Genomic DNA, 26,085 nt, shown 5'->3' on the forward strand with positions numbered 1-26,085 from the left:
GAGGGAGACTCCAAATCCTCCAAGAATGCTATAGCTGCTGCTGGTGAACGTCAACATGCTTGCAAAACGGCTGCCCTTCTTCACTGGGGAAATCCCGGCAGGGTTTTCAGAGAAATCATACTGAACGTTTTGAAAAGAATACATTTTCAAGTTTTAGCAGCTTTATAACAGCACCTTTGAACAGGGAAAACAAAGTATCTAGGAAGTAATAGTAGCCACCACTGACAATCTTTTTTTATTGTAAATGTGACATTCTCCTTCCCTTGATTCCTACTCCTCACTAATGCCCTTGTCTTTTCCCTCTAAACTTTCTACCTGGACACAGACATGTTCTAAATCAGCAAACAGCAATGAGAAAGCAGAAAAGTAAGGCATAGCAATAAAAAGAGTTTGTTTCATCAACTTTAATGGCTATGGCATTAACAAACATTTCGACTCAAGGACATGAAATTCACAGTTCAACAGTCACCTCGGGCAATAAAAACCTACATATAACAAACAGGAGTATTTTCAATTCATAATGCCAGTCCTCTATAAGTTAGCGCACCAACAGAAACACAGCAAAGTAAAAATTTTCCTTCGGAAAGCAAAAGACATACACAGCTCTTCCGGTTTCTTTTAGGGAGAAACGTTACAGTATGGTACTGAAACATACATCTAAGAAAAATGCCAGAAGTAAGGCACTTCATTCCCGTTTGTTTTCTGACAGCGCGAGTAACAGATTATACCTGAAAAATTGGCTAACTTCATTTCTTGTGTTCTTCCTGTCATTTAAAATACTGCAACACAGGAAGCAAATCTTCAAGGTATCGGGCAGGCTGCAGAGACCGGGGACTCAACCCTCTTTCCATTCCACTCGGGCAGTTCCACTTGTTACATTTGAACGTGCTGGATACTGGATAAGACCTGACTGCAAGCTCCCACTGTCATCCAACCAACTGTCCTTTCTTCCACCTTTGCAAAGGTTCAGCACTGCAATAATTCAGGGCGGCCATCTCATGAAATAATACAGCATTCAGCATGTCTCTTCCTCTTCAGGCTCTGAATGCGTCCACCATCTTGCACAATAGCACAATAATTAGTATTTTTCAAATTACCTAAAACATATTAAGAGGTAAATAAAATTTCAACTCCGTTTTACCATTTTCGCAGAGAAAACTGTTCCAAATGAAGCTTACGGATACCATATATTAAACATTAAAAACTGCCCATGTGACTGGGGAAGGAAAGAGAAATGCACAACTCCAAAGAAATTATGCCAGTTTCTTCTGAATCACTATACAGATCCATTTTAGGGAGATGAGAAAGGATGCATTACAGAAATCAAACAAAACTCATCTATAAATATAATTAGAACAATCAGCTAGAGCTAAAGTATAAAAAAAAACTTGAAGAGCTGAAGCAAAACACTGGAACTACGGAATAGAAAGGAGATGAAGAATAAGCAAACCATGATCTGTAACTGAAAGGGCAGAGGACTGGAAACGTCACTATCTTTCATCAAAGTGCTTCAAAAGACTCGGCAGTTATCCTTATCATTTTAATCCTCTATCTTCACTCACACTTTCATTCTCAAAACATTATATACACGGGAACACAAGTGTCAGGGGTCTCGGAGCACAGTTTGGAAGCAGTCAGAGGAAAGCAGTCTGTTAAACCCCATCTCCGTGAGTAAGGATGATCTTTATGGCAGAGACTTCCACTCCTCGTACTATATTGTTTGTTTTACAGCACCATAATTTTGTGGGGCGTTTTAAACTCAGGATCATATATATGTATATATTTATGTGTGAGTCTATACATCCTCAGTATCCTACACCCTATCACAGTATTCTCTGTGTGCATATCCTTCTCTCTTTCTGTCCTTTTCTCTTATTCCCACTATCAATAATTTTCCATCCCTGGAACAATTTTCACTGAACTCAGCAAAACATCACAGATCCCACAATATATACATTCCTGTGTATTTCAAAAGTATTTATTTCTTAGAGGAGAGACTCCATTCCTCTCCCCCAAGTAGTGTCCCTATTAAAAGGCGGCTGCAGGAAAAACACAATTACATTATGGGACACCAAAGAAGCCATATAAGAGTGAATCAAGAGAAAACAGCCTTCAAACATTCTGCTGCTTGGAGCGTTGCTTACTCTTCAGCACAACTTGCAACTGTGTTTACTCTCTCACTTAACACTTAGTGATGCTACAGCCTAGCAAGCCTAACGAGCCAGTTAGCAGAAGCTATTTTAAAAACTACATCAGTAGACAGCTAAATAAGTGACAGCTGTGGGGGTGGGTAGGAAGGGGGAAGCGACCCCACTTTTGTGAAGGGAAGCCAAGTTTCATGAGCCTACAGGAACTCTCTAAAAGATCTCCCGTAACCACGTGCCTATTGACTCTAATTGATAAAGCCTGCTTTAATTTCCAAGAGACATTTAACAAGATTCTTCACAAAAGGCTCTTAAAGAAACTAAGCTGCCATGGCAATAAAAGTCCTTGCATGGATAAGTTATCTGGTTAAAAGACAGGAAACAAAGAGCAAATGGTCACTTCTGACAACAGTGTAAGGCCACCAGTGAAGCCCCTCAGGAATATGAGCTGGAGCCCATACTGCTCGAGACATTCTTGCATCTGGAAAAAAAGGGGTGAACGCTGAAGTGACGATTTGCTGCTGACACTAAGTTATTCAGGGTAGCGGAGACAGGCCCAACCGCACAGAACTGCGGAACAAACAGAGGCCACGTGTGGAACAATGGCCAACGCTGCCTGCTGGAGTTCAGTGTAGATACAAGCGTTATTCACAGGGATCTGGAGGGATCCTAGTTTTAAATGGGCTCCAAGCTGGACATTGCCGCCTGGGCTGAACTTACACTGCTGAGTCAATCTTCCACCTAAAGAAGGAAGGGTCTCAAAATCCAGAACCGTTTTCCCACAAAAAATTCTTGCCACTGACCTTGCATCAGTTCTAGTGACAGTTTACTTTGATGATCTGATTCAATTTATTCAGTTGGTAGAAAAATACCCCCTCCCACGCAGAGGGTTTTAGCCAGGTAGTGAATTCAGCCGGCTCAGGGAAAGGTCAAACGAGCAGCAGCACCGGCACAAAGAGAAGGGAAGAACTGTGCAGGTGTGGAGAAGGATTTCCTCTTTCAGTTATGGCAGACTGTCCGATCAGCTCAACTATCTTGTGCAACTTCACTGGTAGGAACAACTTATTGGGGGTCTAGTGAAAAGATCTAAGCAAACATCAGTTGAGTGCTCAATAGCGATAAGAAAAAAAGCTAATCAAGGTTAACAGTTATTAGTAAAGGAACAAATTTGAGAATATCACTCCGTACATCCCTGGTACATATCCCACCTAGAACACCATGCACGGCTCTGGTGCTCCCAAACTCAAAAAAGGGATAGACTAGAACTGGAAAAGAGACAAAGACAGGGGAAAAGGTCAGTCACAGACATGGAATTGCTTCCTGTAAGATATATCTGCATAAGACCAGGACTCTCCAGTCTGGAAAAGAACAAGTATTGAGGGAACTTACGATGCTGTCCCATAAAATCAGGGGTGGTAGGCAGAAGATAGATAGAGGCCACTGTTCAATTGTTCTTCCAACACAAAAGGTACAAGATATTCAGTGAAACTAGCAGGTGACAGGTTGAAAAATCAAAGAACCTGCTCTTTGCTGTATATGTACTTAAGTTACAACGTTTTCCATGTGAAGTTGTGGGCAATGTAAGTGTACAGGGGTTACAGAGGATAAAATTAAGTTAGAAAGGTATTAAAGATTGTCAAATACAAAGAAAGCATTTCTAGCTTGGAATTCCCTAAGCTAAGAGTGGCCAGAGGCAAGGGATGTGCATGCTATGCACTTGTCTTACGTTTCCCTAAGTATCCATTATTGGCTACTGCTGGAGACCTCTTTGGGCTGACCGAGGGTGCACGTTTTTATGTTCTTACACAATAAGTCATTACAGCTTCTCAACATAACAGATTGTCAACTAATAAACTGATGTTTTGCTTTGCATATTTATCTCACGCTACTATAGAAACCACCAATAGAGAGATCAGTGATGCTTGCCCGATCATTTTGCAGACTGAGATCAACAATGGTATGGTGCAACTTGAACCAACCTATTCCAAATGAAAGCTGAAAGTCTCTCAGCAGCCAAATTAGCTACTACTAAATGAAAAAAGAAAAAAAAAAAAGGACAAAAGGAAAGTACTGGCATATTAACTACTCATTTGAGATGGCATTCATTACCCGTTTGCAAATGAAGTCTTATTTTCTGCTTATAAACAATGACATAGGTATCTTAATGGAGTTCTATGGGATTCTAGACCTAAAAAGGAGGCAGAAACCCTCATGGGTGTGAGGGCAAACAGATTTTGCTTATTATTTGATATTTCTCTCTCAGAAAACATCACATGCTATTCTCTTGTATAAAAAAACGAATTCTCATTTTTATTATTTTATTGAAGAAAAATGCTCAACATTTAGAAACATCTCTGACACACAAGTCTGTCCCTATGTAACTCTATGAAGAAATATTTTTTTTCCTATGAGCTGCACAATCTGTCACTCCTGACCATTTTCACTCATCTAACCTGCCAATATACGTTGGCAATGTGGAGAGTTAAGAATATAGACTCATTTGATTTATTTATAGAATAAATAGCATTTATTCTGGTGAACTGCGCAGCAAGAAACAGTTGGCTGGATGTTGCCTCATGCTGCTTTCTAGTAAAACATTGCTTTTAGTAACCACCAGGAACAACCTGCCTTTCAGTTGAGGGAGGGCCAGCTTAAGAATTCAACCTCTTGCTCTTAATTCTCTAAGAAACTACTATTAATTGAGTGACTGTAATTCAGAACACACTTCCACATCAAACTCCTGAGTCCAATACTGCGGGCAACTGTGGTTGAAATGCCTGTGCCACCAAATGATGCTGTACAACCAGTGCCTTTCGGCATGTTTTAAGACTGAGAATACAGAACCCTCCCGGGCAGTATTAATACCATAATAATGGAATTAGTGTTTGGCATATACATATATATACATACACATACATACACATACAGTTTGTGGTAAGCCATTAGCCTTCATCTTTGGATACATAGAGTTTCACATCTCAAAGCTGGGAGACCTGAATGCTTGGGGGGGGGGGGGGGGGCAGACATATTCCTATCATTTCAATATGGTATTTCCCATATTTATAAAAGAACATTCTCTTCCAAAATAAGGGTGGCTTTGAGATTGCCTAATATGAAAGTAGAGTTGAAAATGTATCCATTTTATTTTGAACTTATGTCTTACACAGCTTGTTGGGCTCAGTAAAGACATCCTGATGAATCTATTGTCCAAGGCATCCTGTTTTCTCAAGCATAATGTTATTACTCAAAGACATTTTCCTAAATACTCAAATGCCTGCAGAAATGCAAGTGATAAATAACCTTGTTTGGGGAAAATTATCAAAAACAGAAGGGCAGTTCCTTCTAACTCTACTGAAAGGACCGAAGTTACTGGGTATTCTCTTGCAACTCGTATTAGCCAATGCAGAAGACTAAGAGAAGGTTCCCTTTAAAACCCCTTTTCTTCAGCTCTTTCAGCCAGCTGAAGATGGTGTCTGCCTTAAAAAAAAGATTAGTAGGGAACTTCCTAACATAACGTGTTTTTGGAAGCGTATTTCAGACTGAAAAGTTGCAACAGAGTCACAATAATTTTCCCTCAACTCTTATTTTCTAGAGGAACTAAGAAATACATCTTTATACTCTGATCACATATTCAACACTCGAAGCAAGGAAGTAAAATCAGTTTGGAAATGCAAAATATTGCAACAAGTAAAACATATTTCTAGATGTCCCGAGTAGAAATAATGAAATAATTATCTGCTGGTGATGTTCAGATACCAGAAGCTGTCACAGGAAGAAGAGCTAGCTATAAAAAATACGTAAGCTTTGTAACATCCTTCTCTTCCTTCCAAGAGAGGAAATCAACTCTACTCTCTCCTATTTTTAGCCAACAGACATAGCACCGTGGCACTGCAAGTGAAGGGAAGATGGCAATTTGGAATGGGAGACTGAGTTCCACATGACAAATTTGGGTGACCACAACAAGTAAAACCTCAAAACTTTAAAAATTATTTACAGATTCTGGATGACATTTCAAATCCTAAAGCCAGTAGGTCAAATTTGGGTACGATGCATCCTTATCTCAGTGCAAGAGTAGACTTTTGGTTTTAGCTCCAGGAATCAGAAGTCAGAGCCTTAGAAGAACGCTCAGGCACTTCAAGGTACGGAATGGGGAGAGACAAATCTTCCTGAGGCCAACCATCTGTTCAATAATAGCATTGCATCAAAACTTACTCTTTAGCCTCCCGCACAATTTAAGCGGATGAGAAGGCAAATTTGTTTCTTCCAGCATGTCTTATCTGAACAACTAGCATTTTCAAATTTTCAGCGGGGTATCCGAGTCTTCTATACATTTCATTAGCAAACAATTTGCAAATGTTACAATAAAGACATGTTCTTATCCCAATAATAGGACTTTTCTCAGTAAGAAGTCATGATTAAACGTTCCTCTCCCACGGCATCCTTGCATTTCTACAGGCTCACTCAGCTACTAAAACAATAGTTAAAATGCCAACGTCTGGCCATCTCGTATCAGGGTGAGTCTTTGTAAGAAAGGGAAAAAGCAAGAAAAGAGCGTATCCAAGTCATCAGTGCAAACTCGAGTTATATGTTCTTCCTTAGGAAAGGATTCTTCGAAACCAAAAACATTTGCCTTTTGAGTTCCTAAACATCCCAAGTAATTCATTTTGTCAAAGCATCTAAATATTACAACCTTTCTCAACTATCAAAAGGTGCACCACAGTTTCAGCAGATGTCACACAAGAATTTGCACAATACAAAGGGCAGACTATGGATAGAGATAGCAGCTTATCTCCCGAGAAGATCAGAGTCATAACACTCTAGCCTCTGAGATCTCAGCTGCCCTCACAACTTCTCTGCATAGCGCATCCTGTGTGCAAGTTTGGCCACAAATGCTGTCTCTCATAGTGGATTTATTAACTTCAGCACGATTCTAAGATGTCAGGAAGCACCAGCGATCATGAGCTTTCAACTGCCACGTGCTCCGGTTCTTAAACACAGGGGTTCTCGAAGATGTGCTCTGAACTTCCACAGCTGGTGTTAGCTGTTCACTCAGCTTCAGAAAAGTACCACTTTTTACTAACGCCCTCTAACTGCTATAAACCCACCAGCATGCTCATTTATGGTAGTAACTAAGAATTTCAAGCGAGCTGTTGGTGTTGAGCAGCCAGAAGAGAGTATTTCTTATGAGATTAATCGCAATACTTGAGTTAGCCTCTCCAACGACCTGCTCACCAGTAAATCACAGTGCATCACCACACTGTGGCATTGGTTGGCTTGCCATTTCACAAACCTTTGCACCAAGGAAGTGCACCGGCACGGGCTGTCCAGCAAGAACTCATGACAGAAGGGTCAGAAGGAAAGAAAGAATAAACTTGCTTCTTGCTCCACAAAGCAAGAATGTCTATCCGTAGCCAGGACAGCTATAGATAAACAACGTATAGACTTCTGGTCTAGTGATTTCTTTGTATCGCTTGATGGATTACACTGTAGAAACATTCGTTGAATGACCTCGCTATCTACAGATGAATGAAAAAACCTCACTAGACAAGGCAAACTTGCTCTGGATCCAGAAAATCTGGAATAATCCTTCTCTTCTACCACCCCTATCACAAATAAACAGGGCAATAACATGGGAAAGGGAAGCAAGTCTTAGACATGCGTGAATCCAAACACTAACGTCACCCATCATACCAAACACATGACAATTTAAAAACACTTGCGTTAGCGCTGTGGTCTGGAGAGGGACTTTTCCTCCCTCTGTAACTTAGTAAATGCTACTACTAGGTCAACACAAGAACAAGAAGTACCATTAAATTCACTTGTAGAACACAACTGAAATCATGAATGCTTATAAAACAGCTCAACGTATTGCAATTAAATCCACGCTCTCTTACCAGAAACTAAGTTCTTTGGTGCTGGCAGGCACGTCTCCTTAGTTTGCGCCATCGAGACTACCGCCTTCCTTCCCCCCAAGTCACACCTCATCCCAACTATTGCTCACGCTCTCTGCTCTGCCCCCAGAGCATACAGAAAGCAAAGAGTGGCTGCCCGGCGCTTCTCAACGTGGGCCGGTCACCAAGTCACCAGCACCCATCACAGAAGTCTCTCTGCCTGCCAAGCAAAGCCCTCGTTATTTCGGCCGTCCGACATCGCAGGACCTCGGCCCGGCGTTTCCGCCTCTGTCTGGTCTCCGTGGCACTGGCCACGGGGCATCGGCTTCACCACGCTCCTCTGCCGAGGAGCCACGGTTCCCAGCTCCGGTACCACCAGTCGGTCCACCTAACGTGCCAGCCAGCCTAACGCGCCGCTGGATCCCGCTGCTTTCCCAACCCGTTGGCCCCAAAGGTCAAGGAAACACCACAACCGCGTTAACGCCTCCCGCGCAAGCCCGAAAGCCACCGCCGGCCCCAGGGCCGCCGCCGCCGCCGCCACCACCACCACCACCACCCCGGTGCCACGGCAGTAACAAGTTGCTGAGGAGCAACAGGAGCGGCGGGGGCGGCCCGAGAGCCCCAGCGCCGGGCCCCAACCCTGCACCCGGCGGGGGCCGCGGCTCCCGCCGACCGGGCCCAGGCGGCGGGCCAGGCCGCGCCGTGCCGGGCCGAACCGGGGCCGGCTGACGGCGGGCAGAGCCTCCCGCAACTTCCCCCCGCCACCGCCGCCGCCGCCCGAACCGGGACCGGGGCCGCCGTGGCCCGCGCGGCGGAAGCGCCACCCCCGCTCCGCCCGAGCATCCCCGCCGCCGCCCGGGCCGCGGAGCCTCCCCGCCGGGCCGGGCCGGGCCGGGCCGCGCAGCGGGAGCGGGGCGCAGGCCCAGCCGCGGGGGAGGCCGCCGAGCCGAGCCCGGCCCGGCCCGCCGCCCCCGGCAGCCCCGGCGGGGACAATGAGATGGCGGCGAAGAGCGCCGCGCCCGGGGGACCCGTTGCTCCGGCAGGAGCCGCCCCGCCCCGCGCCGCCTCCTCTTCCCTCCCCTCCCCTTCTCCTCTCTCCTCGCACGGGCAGCGCCCGCTCCCGGCCCGGCCGCCGCGGAGACCGAGCGAGGCAGCGAGAGAGCGAGCGAGCGAGAGAGCGAGCGAGCGGCCCCGGCCGGCTGCCCCCGCCCCTCGCGCCTCCATCTTGGATCGGCGCCTCAGCGCCGTCCCTCCCCCGCGCCCCGCTCACCTCGGGCCGGGCCGGGCCGGGCCGGGCCGGGCCGCACCCCGGGAGCCTGCGGAGCGGCTGGCGCGCGGGGTCCGGGCGGGTGCGGGCCGGGGCCGGGGCGGCGGCGGCGCTGGCGGGGGCCGCGCTCACCGGAGCCGCAATCCTAAACCGCCATCTGGCGGCATTTCCGACCCGCCAATGGCGCAGCCGCCGCCGCGCGCCGGACCCCCAGCGCCCCCTGGCGCCCGCGCGCCGCCACCGCGCTGCCTCACCGCCGCCGCGGGGGGGGAGGGGGGAGGGGGGAGGGGGGAGGGGGGAGCGGGGCGGGGGGGCGGGGGGGACGCCGCGGCGGCCCCGCCCGGCGCGCGCCGCGCAGCACGCGGGCGCCGCAAACGTCTTTCGCGCGAAAAACGCCGCGCATGCGCGCGCGCCCGCCCGCCCGCCAGGCGGAAGGCGGCCGTTAGCGCCGCGGGGCGGGGCGTCGCCCGGGGAGACAGGAAACCAGCGGCGCCCGGCTGTGGGCGGGGGGCGGCGCGGCGCCTGTCGCGACAAAGCGCGGGGGGGGACGGACGGCGGTGGCGGTAGCGTCTTCCATCCCTCCCTCCCTCTCCACCCCCTTGCGCGGCTGTGGCGGCGATGCGGCCGGCGGGCTGAGGGGGGCGGCGGCGGCGGCTGCGCGGGAGCGACGCGGCGGTTGCTGCTGTGGCGGCGGCGGTAAGTGCTTCGGGGCGCCGCCAGCCGCGCTGGGCTGCTGCTGCTGCTTTCAGGGATTTTTGTCTTTTTTTTTTTTTTTTTTAAAACCTTACCGACCGCGTTGTCTGTATTCACCGCCCTCTGTGAGGTGCCCCCTTGGCGAGCGTGCGTTGCCCCCGCGGCTCCCGGCCCCCCCCCCCCCCGCCCCGCCGCCGGCTCCGGTGCGAGTTACGTGGGGGACGCCGAAAGCAGCAAGCAAAACATGGTGCCCTCAACCTTAACCTGCGCTGGTATATCCCCACGTGCCTTCTCGGGCTCTCTTTCAGCCCTGTGTAACGTACTGCCTAAGGTCTCGCTTCCGGCCCGCTGAGCGGTTTTCTTATCTCTTTGACGAATATATTTAAGGTCTGATGTGCTCTCTGTTGCTTCCCCCCCGCCCCGTTCCTGCAGTTCCAGTCTAAAGGCGTTTGTCCGCGTTAGGGCTTTTTTGGACTGCGAAGTCCGCAGGCAAAGCGGGTTCTTCCTTCAAAGTCACTTAACGCTGTTATTGCTACTGTGGAGACGGTGGGTGCAGCAGGCAACGCTGAATGCAGAAATTAGAGAAGAGTATTTTTACGTGGAGCCTGGACACGCTTGGGATCCCTCTGCAGCAAGAGAATAGGTCAGTGGAAGTGAAGGAAATGAAAGATGTCACATATATATAATCCTATTGAAGTCGCATGTGGCAACCTTAATGAGCTAATGCAAATAATGCTCTGTGGCCAGCAAAATACCATGGGGAATGTACTGGTAATTCATAGGGTTTTCAAGCGTTGGGTTTATGTTTGAACTCTGTGAAGGGCGTATTGGCTCTACCTCACTTCAGTCAAAGCCATTGGACGTGACTTGAGCCGTATGAAGTCATGGCATACCGGTCTGTTGGTTTGTACATAATAAACGTTGTTGCGCGTAAGTACTAAAAACTCCTTTGACATAATTGCTGTTTCCATTTTCTTAAATATTTTTTATCATTCACTTGGTTTTAAGAAGGGCTTAAGTTTTTTTCTTTGCATATATCTGATTTTAAAAAAAATTGTGATTGATATAGTCGGACCATCCGGGTAAAAAAATCAATGCGCTCTGACTTTCTAGCGTGCACCTTATCAAGTAGTTTAAAAGCATAGCAGAAACGTAGGCCGTTTCAGTCGTGCCAATATTTAATTGCCTGCTGCGCACCTTCTGTCTTCTCTTCCTCCCACTTACTTTGTTCATGTTATATTACACTAGTCACACGTCGGATGAGCGTAGATCCCTTGGCATGTGCAGTTGCCTGAACTGTCAAGCACCAAAGAATCACCAGCATTCCCACATCTTGAATAATCTGCAGGCTAAGGTAGTTTAACAGAGAGGATGCTGAAGCCAGAACTTAGAAGATTTTCCTGTGCCACCTAAGGAACTGAAAGAAGTCAGTGCGCTGTCTTCACGCAGAGGTCCTTTGTGAAGATGGCACATGTTCAGTTAATTAAAGGGAGCTGTGGAAGGATGGAGTGTGTCTATTGTACATGTAATATTCAGGGAATATTACTAGCCTGTAATTATCCTATAAAGTTTGTTACAATCCTCTAATAAACTCAGTTCCATTTGGTCAGGTTTTGGGGTTTTCACAGAAGTGGCAAAGGAACATCACTCCTAAGCTGACGTTTCAAAGGATGGGGACGTACAACTTCGTGCTCTTTCACTTCCTAAGGAATTGCAATTACCGCGTCTGCAAATCTTTCATAATAGTAACATTTCAGTTGGCTGACTGATTTTGACCAAATCGGGCAGAAGACAGAATATTTTTCTGTGCGTTTAGTGAAAATTGGTGGGTAGAATCACCAGTCAGACCTGGAATTAAGCCTGGAATGGCTTAATTCCTTCAAGCAAGGCAGGAATGAGAGCTCAGCCTTTATTGGGGTGGGGCAGCGGGGGGAAGAGGAGGGCAGTAGTGAAGTGGCATATATTCACGCATTTCCAGCTTGCTAATCAGAGTATGCAGAGCTTTAAAAAAAATCACAGTGCATATCTTATTGATGAGCTATGATAGCATTATTGAATCCATTGGGATTAATTGTTTACTACTGGGAATATAGGGTTCACATGTGATCACGTCAGTGACTTCCGAAAGTTAGTAATTTGAATGGGCGTCCCAGATCGTCATCTGAATTAGGAATGTTTGTTTTGTTATATGACATTAGTATTTTGCATGGTACTTAATCTTCAGCCTTGTGTTAAACTTGATTCAAAAGCAAATTGTATTGTTCATAGAAAGTGAAAATAAACTGTCTTCTATTTCCAGATACGAAGGAAAATAATGACTTCCAGTGATCTCTGCAAATGCCTTTTGCAGAGAAAGCAAAGTAGCAAGTTTTCAGCATAGGCTCTGCCGATTTCCATTTGTTTTAAATTTGTGTCTGGGACAAAGATAATGGATTTGGGATATACAGTAATTTCAAGTCTCTATTGAAATTCTTTCTGGTTAAGCAAAGCAAGCTCACCAAAGAGTAAAAATAAATGTGCTATGTTAGAGTTGGCATAATATTTGTTTGTCATAAGCACAATATTTAGCTGAGTAAATAAATTTTGATTGAAGTACTCCGGTTATTTTTATTCTTTGTTGTTTCTCATTTCTTACCTTTCTCATTTCTCATCCATTTCCTCTTCCAGTTTCCAGACCTTCCAACGGTTAAAACTCTTAGTGCTATAGACTACTGAAGGAAATACCGAGTCTCTATAGGACAGCCATTTTGAGTTACACGCTCTTGATCTGTTGTTTTCCTCCAGAGAAATCTTTGAATACATTACGTAGGTCCAATACTAAATTTGCAAAAGCATTTTGTCTCTTTTTCTCTACCTTTTCCTATATTTGCTGGAAGAAAATGTAATTTAAACTCAGAAGGAAAAAGATACAATTACATGCTAATGATAAGAAATTAGTTATTTTGTTTTTGTTTTCATGTATCAATGGTTGCAGCATGTAGTCAGCTGTTCCCTAATGAGATGACTGAGGTTATATAGGCTAGATCTCCCTTAGTTGTAATAATTGCCTGCTATATGCACCATTCGTCGTCTTTTCTTCCCACTTACTTTGTTCCCCATCCATATATTGTGTTTTAAATTCAGAAGATCATTATTTTTAAAGATGTGGGGAGGGCAAGGCAGAATTGTGGATTTAAAACACAATGAAAATGCTAAGTAGGAGAAGATGTGCTTATTAGAAGCACTACCTTTGACTTATTTGGTTAGTTTTGCATTTTCATGTTAAAAGAATCTGAAATTAACATGTTATCTGAAGAAAATGAGCAAGTAGCAGACAGTGAGACTGCGGTAGCTTTCTAATGGGGTGTTTTTTAGACGCTTGATGGATTGTTCAGACTGCCCACCTAGTGCAGCTGATACCCAGCTCTTACTCTCTTTGTAATACTATATGTGGCATTTCAGCTGTTTCTCCTCTAGTTTCTTGCATTAACGCTGTACGTTAATGACAACTCTTGAGTACTCCTCAACTATTTAGCAGTGTGCTGGGTATGCTTTGATTTTTTTTTTTTTTTTTTTCTTTTGGGGGAGGGGGGGGGGCTGAGTTGTGCTGAGCTGTGCTGAAAATGGGTTGGCACCAGATATGTGGACAGGAGGAGCGCTAACACAGAGTCTCCTGCATAGACAGAGGCATTTCTTGTCCTCAAACCCTCTGACTTATACTGATCTCTGCTTCAGTGAGTTATCTTGAGGCCAAGAGTGTAGACTGCCAAAGCGCGAGGAAGGCAGTGCCCCAGGATACCTCGCTTATGTGTACAAGTCCAAACTGGCGCTGCTACCATCCTCCTGCCTCATATCCTTCCAGAGCTGGGACCAGTGCCAGCCCCTCTCCCCGTTCCCGTTCACTGCAGTCGCTACCAGGGGAGTCACTCTGCCTGCTATAGCCTGGTATAGTAACGGGTTCAGTAACCCCTAAACCTCTGAGGAAAAAAGAAGAATGTCCCATTCTTAGGTAAATTATTTTTGCCAGCGAGATGCAGGCAATACTTGGCTGTCACGAATTATTGATGGAGAAAATGCAAAGGGTGTACCTGGCCATGGTTTTTTTTGAAATATTTCTGTGAAGAGCTATTGCACCTGCTCTTCCATTGCCTTTTGGCCTGTAGTTCTGCCTGTGCGTCTCCCTGACAAATTGCCATTGTGCCCTTCTCCCTGATTGTCCACTCAGTTGTGATCTTGCACCTGCAGGACCTACCTGGTCTTGTGCTTTGGTAGTCCATATGGACAAGCACTTCAGTGCTGTCCACGTCTGTCCCCTACGACAGGCAAGAGGTGTAGCAATGCCCTCCACGCCTGTTCCCTATAGACACTGCAGAGCTGCCGCAACGCCCTCCACACTCGTCTCCTACAGCCACCGCAGAGCTGTAGCAATGCCCTCCATGCCTGTCCCCTACAGCCACTGCAGAGATGGAGCAGTGCCCCCCATGCTCACCCCTACAGCCACCACGGAGATGGAGCGGTGCCCTCCGCACCTGTCTTCCCAGAGCCACTGCAGCAATGGAGCCGGTTCATTCTTTGGACTAGGCTTGTTCAGTCAATAATTCTGACATGGCTAAGGACTTGTCTTAGCAAGATTACACTGGTTGCTTTTTCTCCCTCTATAGTTTTGGGGGTTTGTTTTCAGAATGAGGCACCTAAAGTTGCCAGTTCCCGAGGAGTGTGGCTTCACAGGCTTGCTAATACATCTCAAACGTCCACCTTGTGAACAACAAGTAGAACGTTTCCCGCCAACTTTGCGTATGGCTTTCTGTGCTGAGATCGTTGTAACCTTTTCTATTTGATACCTGCTTAGTCTTTCTGTTTAGACATCTTGACAAAGATGTAGGTGACAGAGAGAGAGGTGTTTTCCCGCTCTAGCTTGTGATTAAAGCCCTTAATAGCATGTAAAGTGTGAACATATTTATTTGCTGGGGCACAGTGATACCTGTAGAGGACAGGAAAGGTTGCATTTCCCCTGCTGCGACTTTTATTTGGAAGGCCTCTTTGCACAGATGGTGGAGGGCACTGCAGACAGCGAAGTAATCCTGACGATGCCCCTATGCCTTGTATTAAATTGACCCAGTGCTGCAATATTGGGCCTTGAGACAATGATGGCACACTCGCTGCAGGGCTGGAGGGAAGTAAGGACACACGTGGGCTCCCTGGGGGCCCTGTGGTCCTCAGACAGGGCATCACGCGTCTGACAGCAAACGCTAAGCAGCATTTGTGCCGGTGAAGGCCGGCGCCCTGAGCGCCGCTGTGTCCCAGGAGGAGATCACTGGCTTGCCTTGGGAGGCAGCTGCTGCCGTTCTGACACGCGCAGCTCCCCGTGTGCTGCCATGCACGTCTCATCGGTGTGCACAGATCACAGGCGCTGAGGGCAGAGCTCGCGCTGTTCACGCAGGGTGAAATGGACCCTCAGTAGGAGGCAGAAAGGGGGGGGGTTAAATCCCCCCTTCCCGTGTCTGCGTTGCCTGCCATTAGAAGGCCAGGTTAGTAGTTTGGACAAACCCTTCTGAATTTTTTTCTTTTTAAAACAATTTTGAATTTGGTTTGAAAAACCAATCTGTTGCAATGTCAATCACTGCAAATAAAAAGATGCAAAAAAGAAGAGGGAATTTTTGACACCATCAAAATATTGTTCAAAAACGTGTTCCTTAATCATATACTAACTGTGCTGACTTACTCAGGGATACTCTGTATTTTCCTATGTTGCTGCCTGTCAGTTTACAAACAAGATTATCATCTCTGCCTGCCAAATTTCTGCTGTAATCTTGTAACATAAGCAAACAAGTACAAATAAGCATAATTAATAACGACAGAGTATTTACTGTCCAAAAAGCTTCAGCAAGAGACCCTTCTCACTAGAATATGAATATAATAGAATATATTGTATATTCTACACTACACATAGTAAGAACATATGTCATTTTCAAAAATTAGTCACTAAAGTTAAGTTACCTAGCTGTCTTTTTAAGCAGATCCAAATGGCCTGACTATCAAAGGTGTTTAGCAATATCTCACGGGAAAATTAAAATCAAATCAAGCAAAACCAAGAAACCAAGAAAAAAATCTAGTAGCCTGGCTCATGAAAATAGCTCGTAAACACTCACAGCATTTAAATACTAATGAATCTCTCACTATTGATTAAATAAAAAATAACAGTGCATCCTTTCTTTTTGTTTTCTTAAGATCAGGACGTTTCTCTGAGGAAATGGATATGTCTTCTCAAAAATACCCAGTCAAAAAACGAGTGAAAATCCATCCCAACACAGTAACAGTGAAATATACTTCTCATTATCCCCAGCCAGGAGAAGAGGGATATGAGGATGGTAATGAAGATACTGGAGTATTTATGGAGGAGAATCCTAAGAAAAGATTACTGCATGATGGGAAAAAGAGAGAAAGGACCTTTTTTGGTACAATAGACACCCAGCTTCAGCCAGCACAACTGCCAAAACGCAATGAGACTGGGCGATTCCAGAATTTTCCTGAAGGAAGTATCCTGCAGTCGAGGAAAACTTGGGTAGTCCTTTTTGGATCTGCTGTGGCTCACGGATGTGTGGCTCTAATAACACGATTAATTTCCGATCGTTCCAAAGTGCCATCCCTAGAGTTAATTTTCATCCGTTCAGTCTTACAGGTGCTGTCTGTTACAGTTGTGTGTTATTACCATGAGCCTCCCTTTGGCCCCAAAGGGTACAGACTGCGGCTCTTCTTCTATGGTGTCTGCAATGTTATCTCCATTACCTGCGCTTATACCGCCTTCTCTATAGTTCCCCCCAGTAACGGGACCATTATGTGGAGGGCTACCACTACAGTGTTCAGTGCCATTTTGGCTTTTTTATTGCTAGATGAAGGAATGGCTTACATTGACATAATTACTGTAGTTGGCAGCGTGTTTGGTGTTTGTCTGGTCATGATCCCCAACATCGTGAGTGAGGAAAACTCCTTGCTGAGCACCTGGAAGGAAGCTTTTGGCTATACCATGACCGTGATGGCAGGTTTGACCACTGCCCTCTCCATGATAGTCTACAGGTCAATCAAAGATAATATCAGCATGTGGACAGCCCTGTTCACCTTTAGTTGGACGGGAACAGTGTGGGGGGCATCCACCATGTTTTTCCTTCAAGAGCCAATCGTCCCACTGGATGGAGAAACCTGGAGCTATCTCCTTGCCATCTGCCTGTGCTCCACAGCAGCCTTCCTGGGGGTCTACTATGCCCTAAGCAAGTTCCACCCCGCTCTGGTCAGCACTGTGCAACACCTGGAGATAGTCATCGCTATGGTGCTGCAGCTTGTCGTGCTGCGAATCTTTCCAGGTGCTTATGATCTTGTCGGTGGAGCAGTTATTTTGGTTAGTGTTTTTTTCCTGGCGTGTTATAAATTGTCCTGGAAGAATTTAGGAAGAGAAGATTATCAGGAGATTCTGGATTCTTCCATTAAATGAATTCCAGTTTTGCTGTCCGATCCTGGCTGTGTGGCCACGTGAGAGTATTATTTCAACTCTGTCCTAGTGTAGTCGTCAGGTTCTGTCTCTACTGTTTAAATTCACAGCTGATGTAGCAATGTTGGTATTTCCAGAGTTGCATGACAGGTGAATTTGTTCTAGTGTGTAAAATCCCTGACATTTTTTGACATATGAGTGAAGTATATATGTCTCCAGCATATAGGGTATGTGAGCAAAAGCGTAGGCTAGCCTACAGAAGTGCAGGCCAGGTCATAGGCGTTTTCCTCCTCACCTTCCCTGGATTAGACAATACAGAGACAGAGGGATTCACTAGTGACTCTCATTCCCATGTACTGTGATAGTAGGAAAATGAACAGTAAAAGCATTAAAACAATGAACCAGAGTTTTCAGATCCCATGTAACACTTCCTATGCATTGACTGCAATATTTTAAATGAAGTAATGCTAGTATTTCTGTGGTTTTAACTTGCATTTCCTGTGTGTATACAAAGAAAAGAATAAATCAGTAAAGCTTTTTGTGCGCTATAGTTAAATTTCTATCTGAACCTAGATCGCCTGCAAGGGGAAAAGCTCCAAAAAGTGGAATGGTGGCTGAAGGACAGTTCACCACAGCTGGGAGAAAGGTCCCTGAGAACTAGAAGATCTAGCAGGCAGGCAGCCGTCAGCTCTGCAGACCGTAGGAGGACCGTACTGCCAGCAATCACCCAGAGGCTGCGTCGTGTTGTGTGGAGCACTAGGTAGGAGGAACTTGTACAAAACAGAAGCAAAGATCCCTTCTAATAATAGATTGCAAGGACGCTAACTTCAACCACTTTCCCCAGAATGGTTTGAAAAGTCCCCACCTGGCCTTGATGGAGATGTTTCGTTTTCAATTCAGAGTAGGATCACAGAAAGGTTTAAAGCCGCCCAGAATTTGAGAAAGGCTGACAGGATTGTCAAAACAGACTTGAGATGACTTTCCCTAAAGATTCTTTCCAATGTAGAAAATAGTAGTTTCCTATAAAACTCTCTAAAAAAACACCATCAACCAGATGCTTAAAATAATTTGCTGTAACAAACCTCTGGATAGGAATAAGCATGAGACTAGTTTATCTCCTCCACATTAGACCTGTCATCTTAATTAGAGGAAGGAGACAGCTAAAAGAAATAGGATTAAGTGTCTCCACTCTCCATTGTCAAGAATGTATCTTACCTCTCGCTGAAGACTCTGTAGTGCTCCAAAATACTCATCTGCAACCTTGATTTGGCCCACGACAGCAGTTGCAAAGTGGAAGAAGAGTCCCAGAATATTTCTCTTAACTGCTTTTCATCCAATAAAAATGAAATACAGACTCCCTCAAGCTTGAGCCCTACCAGCACTTCATAAGAGAAAAAGGGGAAAGTACCCTGTTTATATCAGCCCAGGAAACGCTAAGCCCACGCCCAGGAGAGCTGTGCACGTAGAGGGCACAGGCTGTTAGCTCTAGAGACATGTGCCTACAGAACAGCCCAAGGGGATTTACTGGGGTGTTGGCAAAGAGCAGCCCTGCTTTACCCCACAGCAGGGTTACAGACCCAACCCTATTCCCAGAAGGCAGAGAGAAGTAAGGCAGGCTCCGTTTCCAGTAGGTTGTTTTTCAAGGAGAGAACAGGGAAAGCAGCAGCTCCTCCAACTTTCTTTGGGGATAAAGAGTGCCTCTCTCCACCTGGAAAAGGATAGCCAGAGGTGGGGGCTTTACAACATCAAAGATGTTGTTTCAGCTATCTGATCTCAGTACAGTACCCTCAGCCAGAGTGGGTTGGAGGTGGGGTACCAGGGAGCTCAGATATGCCATGATATAGACATAGATCTATAGGGAGAGGAAATTCCAGCTCTACAGATAAATAAAGCTTATCCAGAGAGCTGCCTGTCTGTAGGGAGAGAGAGACAGATAGGCAGTTAGGCATGTAGAGGGAGACAGGTATGTAGGCAGGTAGAGACTTAGGTAGATAGGCGAGTGGGTATATAAAGAAGTGGATGGATAGGCAGATACCTGGGGAGTAGGCAGATGAGGGGGTGATAGGGCAAATGGGTAGGTAGGTCGATAGGTGGGTGGGCAGACAGATCATGTGTGCTGCATATCTTGGGAGAGAGCTGCCCTAGGAGCAGAGATCAAAGCATAAGCCCATCTGCCGGCTGTCCTTTCCCTGCCCCTCCACAGCTCGCTCACTGCAGAACTTTCACCCTCTGGAGGAAAGATTCACGCCAATTTGGGAATGTGATCGAATTCAAGAGAATTATGGAACTCTATTGCAAAGATTAATTGTCATTGGATGATGATCAAGAGATTTGCAGGCACGTGATTGCAGTGAGAGAGTCAAAAGAATGAACGGCCTTGCAAAGGAAAAAAAAAAAAAAAAGGTGGAAGTTTATCCAGACTGTGCCAGGATCTGGAGGCGCATGTAGTGTCTGAAAGGGCATTGGATGCTCCAGGGTTGTTCATATCTCATTTGCAGAGCTTGCCATCCCGATACCTTTCACCACCCAGTCTCGTAGCTGGATCATCTCCAAAAGGCTACAGAGTTAAAAGAAAGCTGTTCAGTTTTACAGACAGGGAGAGGGGCAGAGGAATAGCGCAGACCTCTGTCAGGCTGTACAGCTTTGGGTGTCCTTGTGACAAAGCTTCAGGGGTCTCTGTGATGTGATGTGCTATGTGATCCACATCCTTTGTGCCCCGCAGGGGCATCCATGCAGCCAGTGTCCCTAGGGCCAAGTCCTCCCCATCCTGCCGTCCCCTTCTCTCCCCCCTTGCCCCTGCGCTTCCCGCGCACCCATACACAGTGCTGCCTCTCGCACAGCTCGTTGAGCTGGTGGGGAAATGCAGCTGTAACAGCAGTGAGAAAGACCTTCCGGCACCGTGGCTGTGACCCTGTCAGCCTCTCCCTCCCCAGCCACGGCCCTGTTTGTACCCACAGCCTTCGCCAAGATGAGTCTTAGGCATTTGCTTGGAGCTGCTGAGAGGCACTGAAAGTATGGGTCTAACCCAGCTCATTCTCCTGCCATAAGAAATTAAGCACTGTCTAGCTCTGGGGTTGGGATCCCTGACAGGACAACAAGTGGCTGCCACACAGGCATCCCAGGTGTTGGCTGGAGCTGGCAGGCACTTACTCCTCTGGCAGTAACTTCAGCTGGTTTAGTTCTTTCTGCTTCTCTGCTGACTTAGGGTTCTCATCTTTTCCCCACTTCTGCTTAATCTTCTCCTTCAGCCCTTGGTCATATGCCTTTCTCCTGATGAGGGTGGGTGTACTCTCCCCAAGAGAGTAGGGTTTCTGCAGGGCAGAGAGACTCTTATGCACAGCACCGCAGCTCGACAGTGCTGCTTTCTCCAGTGCAGACCCCACAGGTGACTCTGGCAAGGGACACCGCAGTAGCAGCTGGACAACCAAAAGTGTCACCTCACCACCGCCCCTGGTGGGGTGGGGTGGTCTGGCCACAGTTTCACTGCAATTCCCAGCCAGCCCCTCTACCTCAGCCTGCCATCCTGTACAAGAGGAGGCAACTGCCATTTGTAGGAGCTAAGAGGAATCCTCTAGTGGGGTTTGGCAAGCCAGACCAACTGATCCTAACGATCCCTTCTGGCCTCCAGGTGCAACATTAGCATTAGTGTTCAAATCCACCACTTGCTTCTCCAACAACTGACACCCTATACATGTCTTTCGATCATGAGGAGACCCAGTTTTAGATGTTGCTTTGCCTGCCCTGTATACTTCTGGACATCATGTCTCCAGCTTTGACAAGGAAGTGACCAGGGTGGGAATTCATTTTTCCTCTCAGAAAAGCTTTCTTACCAAATGTTCTGTGCTCTGTAAAAGCTTCCTCCATCTTTTGATGTCAGCCAGCCCTGGAGTATAGCCATATTCTCCCTCTGGAACCACTTCTTCTAAAAGAGGTTTCAACTATTATGCAAGATAAAAAAAAAAAAAAATAGATTGCATTTGAGACTGAGGTGTGAGCAGTGAAGAAATCACCAAACAGCCTAACAGGCATCTAGTGACTGTAAAGCCATTCTCAGGACAGTCAGCCCTAAATTCTTCTTTCTTCCAATGGAAACACTGAAGGCGTAGTCTCCTGTCCTCTGGAGGCAACAGTTTTTTTAAGTCTGTGTGCTTGGGTCCTAGCCCTTTAGTTAAAAATTAGATTGACAAAACCCTCCAGGGTTTATGATTACAAACAGTATTCCTGGTCATGTCAATATATAGCTAGTAAAGAGGAAGATCAGCGGGAGCTGTGTCCCTGCAGGCAGTCGGGATATGGCTGGCTCAAGCCACTTGGCTGGGAAAGCTTGTGTCCAGCCTCCAGTGTGGGCACCACAGGCAGAAACTGCCTCAGTTGAAGGCAGGGACAATCCCCCATGTCCTCTCCCCAGCAGACCGTGAGTTTTGTCCTGTGGCACACGTGGCAGACAGCTGTCAGCACCCTGCTGCCTTGCGGAAGTAGCGCTACTGTGGCTTGGGGAGTTGAGATACTTTCAAATCACAGCCCTCAGCTGAGAGAAAAGCTATTTTTCTGTGTACTTTAAAATGCTGCTAGTACCTTGGCCATCCACTGCTCTTCTTTTTCTCTCCTAGCTAGTACAGCTGCCAGGTCTGCCCTTTCTTTCTTGCGCCTGTCTTCGTCCCAGGTTGCCCAGCGATTTCTTTGGTCCCATGGGGTAGGCAGGTATTGTACCTCCTGGAGGGCCACAGAGACACACCAGCATGCAGAATCAGCTCCTCTGCTGGGACTTGGTTTCTCTCTCACCCTCTCCCGCCCCTTGCCTCGAGCCTTTCTGTCAGCAACGTTTAGCTCCCAGGCTGTTACAAGCCCAAGAGAAGGACCATCCTCTGCTGAGCAATCATCTAAATAATCCATGACCTGAAAAGAAACTCCATTTTCAATCTCACAAAAGCCTAACAGGTAACGTTTCTGTGATAAACGGTGCCCAATACATCTGTTTCACGAGGCCACAGAAGCGCATCCTATACTGCAAAAAAGAGAGAGTAACTTTCATCTTTTCAAGTAACACCCAAAAGGAGCAATTTAATGTTCACGTGAACGCATACCAAAGGGTCTTTTAAGAACCAATGTCCATGACTGTGCTTTTCTGCAATTAACTGCAACACAGTGATTGCACCAATCCCTATCGTGCAATCCCTACCTTTCCTGCTCTAGTGTGACCTTCACTAACAGTTTGAGGTTGGTCATCAGGAGTGTGTTCGCTCTCAACTTTCTCGTCCTTCTGGGAGCTCTCCATCATTGCTGGCGGCTGGCTAAAGAGACACACCAGGATGAGTTTGTCTGAGCACGTGATGGGTTAGTTCTGTATCCCGTCCTCATCAGCCATGTGCCTGTTTGCGCAGCAGAGGCGACTCTGCTGGAGAGCCACGTTGAGTCCGATTGCTGAGCTCAAATAAAAATTAATCCATGTTAATCCATCCAGAGAGCCAGAAGTCCACAAGGACTCACCCACAAACCCAAGAGCACAGCATCCCCCTCCACTGTTTCACCAAGAGACTCACCTGACAGGAGGCTCTTTTCTCTCCTCCCTTTTTTCCTCCGTCAGCTTGATTGAAGAAATCCTCTCCTGGCCAAGGAGGTGCTTTCCAATAAGGCTCCCTGTAAGCAGAAACTGGGCAGCCTCAGCAGAGCAGCACATTTGTGATGATTCAGACAAGAAGGACATGCAGAACTGCTCAGGCCTCTTCTGAAAATGCCCAGGCCAACTCGGCTTCTCTGGTGGCCCTGTCTCCTAGGGGGCCCTGGACCCTTTCTGACGTTGGCTCTCATTCAGTCCTTCATTTCTGCAGCGCAAACTTCTTCCCTGCAGCGTTATTTCTTGACTGCTTTCCTCACCCTTATTCTGAAGTGGGGAGCTAGCTAGGAGATGTTGGTGACCCAAGAGAGTCTCTTTTGGACCAGTAATTTCACAGGAGGAGAATGGTTTCTTAGATCCTTGCCCTGATAGCATATCCACAAATGTCCTTTGGCACATTGCTCCCAAAGACATGCTTTTGGTGAAGCTGATGAATCGTTAAAAGAGAAGAGTTGGAATTCTGACTTCCAAAATGAAATTAAGCTTTGGTGCAGTTTAGATCTAGATGATTTTTCTCATCCGATTAAAAGAAATCGGTTCCGTGAACTATGCCAACTCCTCTGTTTCTTACAGCTCAAGGTAGAATTTGCTATGCGGTCTGCGGAGCGACTTTCTGCGCCTGTGACACTGGAGCTCAGTAAGTGTAACTCAGAGGTACCAACTGCCTGTGGAGTGCTGGGCTGTCCTGAGATCTTGCTGCCTAAGGAATCACTGCAGGTTGACCATCATGGGTAAACAGAGTTACAAGAGGCACATGCCACTGTACCCTGCACTGCACTGCAACCTCAGCTCTCATCCCCCAGCAGAACAGATGAAAGGAAAACCTACCGCTCTGTCAGCAGTCAGCTCTTACTTTACCTTTCCTGGCAATCCTCTCATCAACCATTTCTTTCTCCGCCTTCTTTCCCTGGGTGAGCTTCACAATTCTTTTTCTGTGAGTTTTCCAGAATGGTGGTCTACATACCCTCTTTATCTCCAACCTGGAAAGGAGAAGGCGGCACCATTTGGAATAAAGGGCACCACATTCCCTTTGCAGCTTGCGCTAATCATCAGGAGACAGAGGTGTGCTGGGGCTTCTCAAAAGGCCACAGCACAGGCAGCATCCTCAGGGCCAAGGAGTCTCCATCAGTCTGTTCCAGCGCATTGCCAGCCTTTTGGGGAGAAAGTTTACCCTAACACAAATCCTCCTTGGGGTTCATCTGTTGTCTTTTAGTAAGAGTGGGGAACAGACTCTTGTGTTTTTTCCCCCTCTACTTTTCCAAGATCATTTTGACAGAGCTCTGCAGACCCTCATGGACGCAGGCTTCCACTTTGAGAAGTCACTCCCATAATTTACTCAGGTCTCACAGAAGACAGGGAAATGTCACAAATGCATGACTTGTATGGATCTGGTCTTTGATCCACCTTCTGAGAGACGCTCTCCATCCTTCATCCATACATCCTCCAACCTCAGCACACAGGGAACATCTCCATCGCCACCACAAAGGGACTAAAACACTGTTCGACGGGTCAGCCGCAGGTGACAAAAGCGAACATACTCACCTTGGAAACACGAAGATACCTGCATCGCTGTCATCACTTTGAGGAACAAGGGCTTCCCTGTCCGTTATGACCGAATCCTTTGTCACTGGATCCTGCAGTGGTGACAGTGACATGTGAGATGGTGCCAAGGACGCGATCCTTCTGCTCACAGAGGCAGGCAGCCTTTCCACTATTCAGAGATGAGACTAGCCCCCAGAGGGTGGCCCCTCTAACTCAGGACTTTTCCATCAACTGAAAAGAGAGGGAGTTCTGACGAGGAGATGCTGCACAGCAAAGGAGTTGATAGTGGGTAATAAACTGCCAGGCTTTCTGCCAAGGCAAGAATCAAAACGCTCAGCCAGGAGAGCAGTTCTTCACTAATGGAGAAACCCTCAGAAGCCAACGCAGGGGAGGTGGTGGATTAGCCAGGTTTGACTCTTCTCAGCGTCACTGGGACACCGAGCAGTGGGAAGAGCGCTATGGAGACTTTGCAGTGTTTTAGCCCACGTGATTGCGCAGGTCACAGCTGGCCAAGAGAGACCAGTTCACCAGAAATGCAATAGCATTTCTACGGATTTCAAATGCAGAGAAGTAGCAGAAAAAAATCAAAAAACTTACAGAGAGAAGAGCTTCTACCAGGGTCCCGGTTTGATCTAGAGTTTCAAGGAACTCTCTGTAAAATCTCATCCGCACTCTCATTTCTCGGATAACGAGAACACCAATGTCTCTGAAAACAAAGTCCACATCGCATGCGTATTCAAGAAGGCGAGACAGACAGATCAGGGTCTCCTCCATGCACCGCTCCACTGTCCTCTTGCGAAAGAAAGGCTCCAAGCGCATCTTGTGGTGGTACACTGGCAGAATCATCACGTCCCCTGGGGCACCCCAAGAGAGCAAGAGTCACGTACCCCACCACAGAGCAGACTAACAGGAAGTTTTGGCAGCTCCAGGCCCCCAGGTAACGTGTTGCTGCACTGCTGGCATCATTGGTGCCACACTACAGCTGCGGGATTGGCAGCTTTGACCAGAAACCAGAGCTAACTTGATCAACGGTGGTGTTTTGTACCAGCTCTCACCTCCAGCTCTGTTCTGAGGCTGTCTCCAACTGATGGCAACCCCTTTTGAACTAGACTGAGTCAGTAAAAGCCAGCCTGATCTCCGATGTTTGCCTGCACATGGTCTGGTGTGGCATAAACATGGATCAGCTTTAAATTTCCATTAGCCGGCAATCAGCACAACACTGACCAGGCCTGAGTGGCACAGAGCTGCTCATTAGAAGCCTTTCAGAGAGAGGGAGTTTAATCTTACAGAGCGTTATTAAAAATTTATTCTGAAAGGGTCCTTTTTGGACACTGCTACTTGGTGGGCTGCTTGATTCGGATGAGCTGAAATTGGTCACAGATGTCAGGAAGGAAATCTGTGCTTGTAACCATCACCTAGGAGCAGCTCCTAGCACCCAGCCCTGAGGTGGCCCAAGGGGAAGCCAGGGTTTT

General features: G+C 46.9%; 3 protein-coding genes across 12 annotated transcripts in view; 1 reads left to right on the plus strand and 2 right to left on the minus strand.

Annotated features, from left to right (window-relative positions):
• Window positions 1-9,395, minus strand: part of STAG1 (STAG1 cohesin complex component) — a 199,636-nt gene extending 190,241 nt beyond the window's left edge. For 2 of the 9 annotated variants that reach the window (XM_068954519.1, XM_068954516.1), the window contains exon 1: window positions 9,306-9,395. The gene's annotated coding sequence lies outside the window, so the exon portion shown is untranslated. Of the gene's footprint in view, window positions 1-728; window positions 8,682-9,305 lie in introns of those variants that run through there. The other 7 variants (XM_068954517.1, XM_068954515.1, XM_068954521.1 and 4 more) reach the window with 7 other exon arrangements.
• A 375-nt stretch (window positions 9,396-9,770) lies between these two features.
• Window positions 9,771-18,007, plus strand: SLC35G2 (solute carrier family 35 member G2). Of its 2 annotated transcripts, XM_068954528.1 has the most exons (3): window positions 9,771-9,998; window positions 10,428-10,638; window positions 16,203-18,007. In XM_068954528.1, exons 2-3 carry the CDS (start codon window positions 10,565-10,567, stop codon window positions 17,458-17,460), a joined length of 1,332 nt encoding a protein of 443 aa, XP_068810629.1. In that variant the 5' UTR covers window positions 9,771-9,998; window positions 10,428-10,564; the 3' UTR covers window positions 17,461-18,007. The 2 variants fall into 2 exon arrangements, with proteins under 2 accessions (XP_068810629.1, XP_068810630.1); XM_068954529.1 differs by lacking the exon at window positions 10,428-10,638 and having other exon boundaries at window positions 9,808-9,998.
• On the minus strand, window positions 17,373-26,081 carry LOC104154196 (coiled-coil domain-containing protein 81-like). Its single transcript, XM_009690462.2, has 10 exons — window positions 25,211-26,081; window positions 24,614-24,705; window positions 23,930-24,051; window positions 22,998-23,094; window positions 22,637-22,748; window positions 22,033-22,170; window positions 21,288-21,395; window positions 20,608-20,768; window positions 18,673-20,014; window positions 17,373-17,757 (listed from the first exon to the last, which is right to left on the minus strand). Exons 1-9 carry the CDS (start codon window positions 25,457-25,459, stop codon window positions 19,939-19,941), a joined length of 1,155 nt encoding a protein of 384 aa, XP_009688757.2. The 5' UTR covers window positions 25,460-26,081; the 3' UTR covers window positions 17,373-17,757; window positions 18,673-19,938.
• Window positions 26,082-26,085: the final 4 nt, after the last annotated feature.

This window comes from Struthio camelus, chromosome 9 (assembly GCF_040807025.1).
Source record: "Struthio camelus isolate bStrCam1 chromosome 9, bStrCam1.hap1, whole genome shotgun sequence".
Taxonomy (NCBI): Eukaryota; Metazoa; Chordata; class Aves; order Struthioniformes; family Struthionidae; genus Struthio; species Struthio camelus.

Bases quoted from the DNA above. Each gene is read 5' to 3' on its own strand.
- SLC35G2 (XM_068954528.1), top strand. From the start codon at position 10,565: ATGCAGAAATTAGAGAAGAGTATTTTTACGTGGAGCCTGGACACGCTT. The intron at 10,639-16,202 runs GTCAGTGGAAGT...TGTTTTCTTAAG, and splicing joins CCTCTGCAGCAAGAGAATAG to ATCAGGACGTTTCTCTGAGG.
- LOC104154196 (XM_009690462.2), bottom strand. From the start codon at position 25,459: ATGATTCTGCCAGTGTACCACCACAAGATGCGCTTGGAGCCTTTCTTT. The intron at 24,706-25,210 runs GTAAGTTTTTTG...TCACCACTGCAG, and splicing joins TGGTAGAAGCTCTTCTCTCT to GATCCAGTGACAAAGGATTC. The intron at 22,171-22,636 runs GTAGGGATTGCA...GTGGCCCTCCAG, and splicing joins GTCACACTAGAGCAGGAAAG to GAGGTACAATACCTGCCTAC.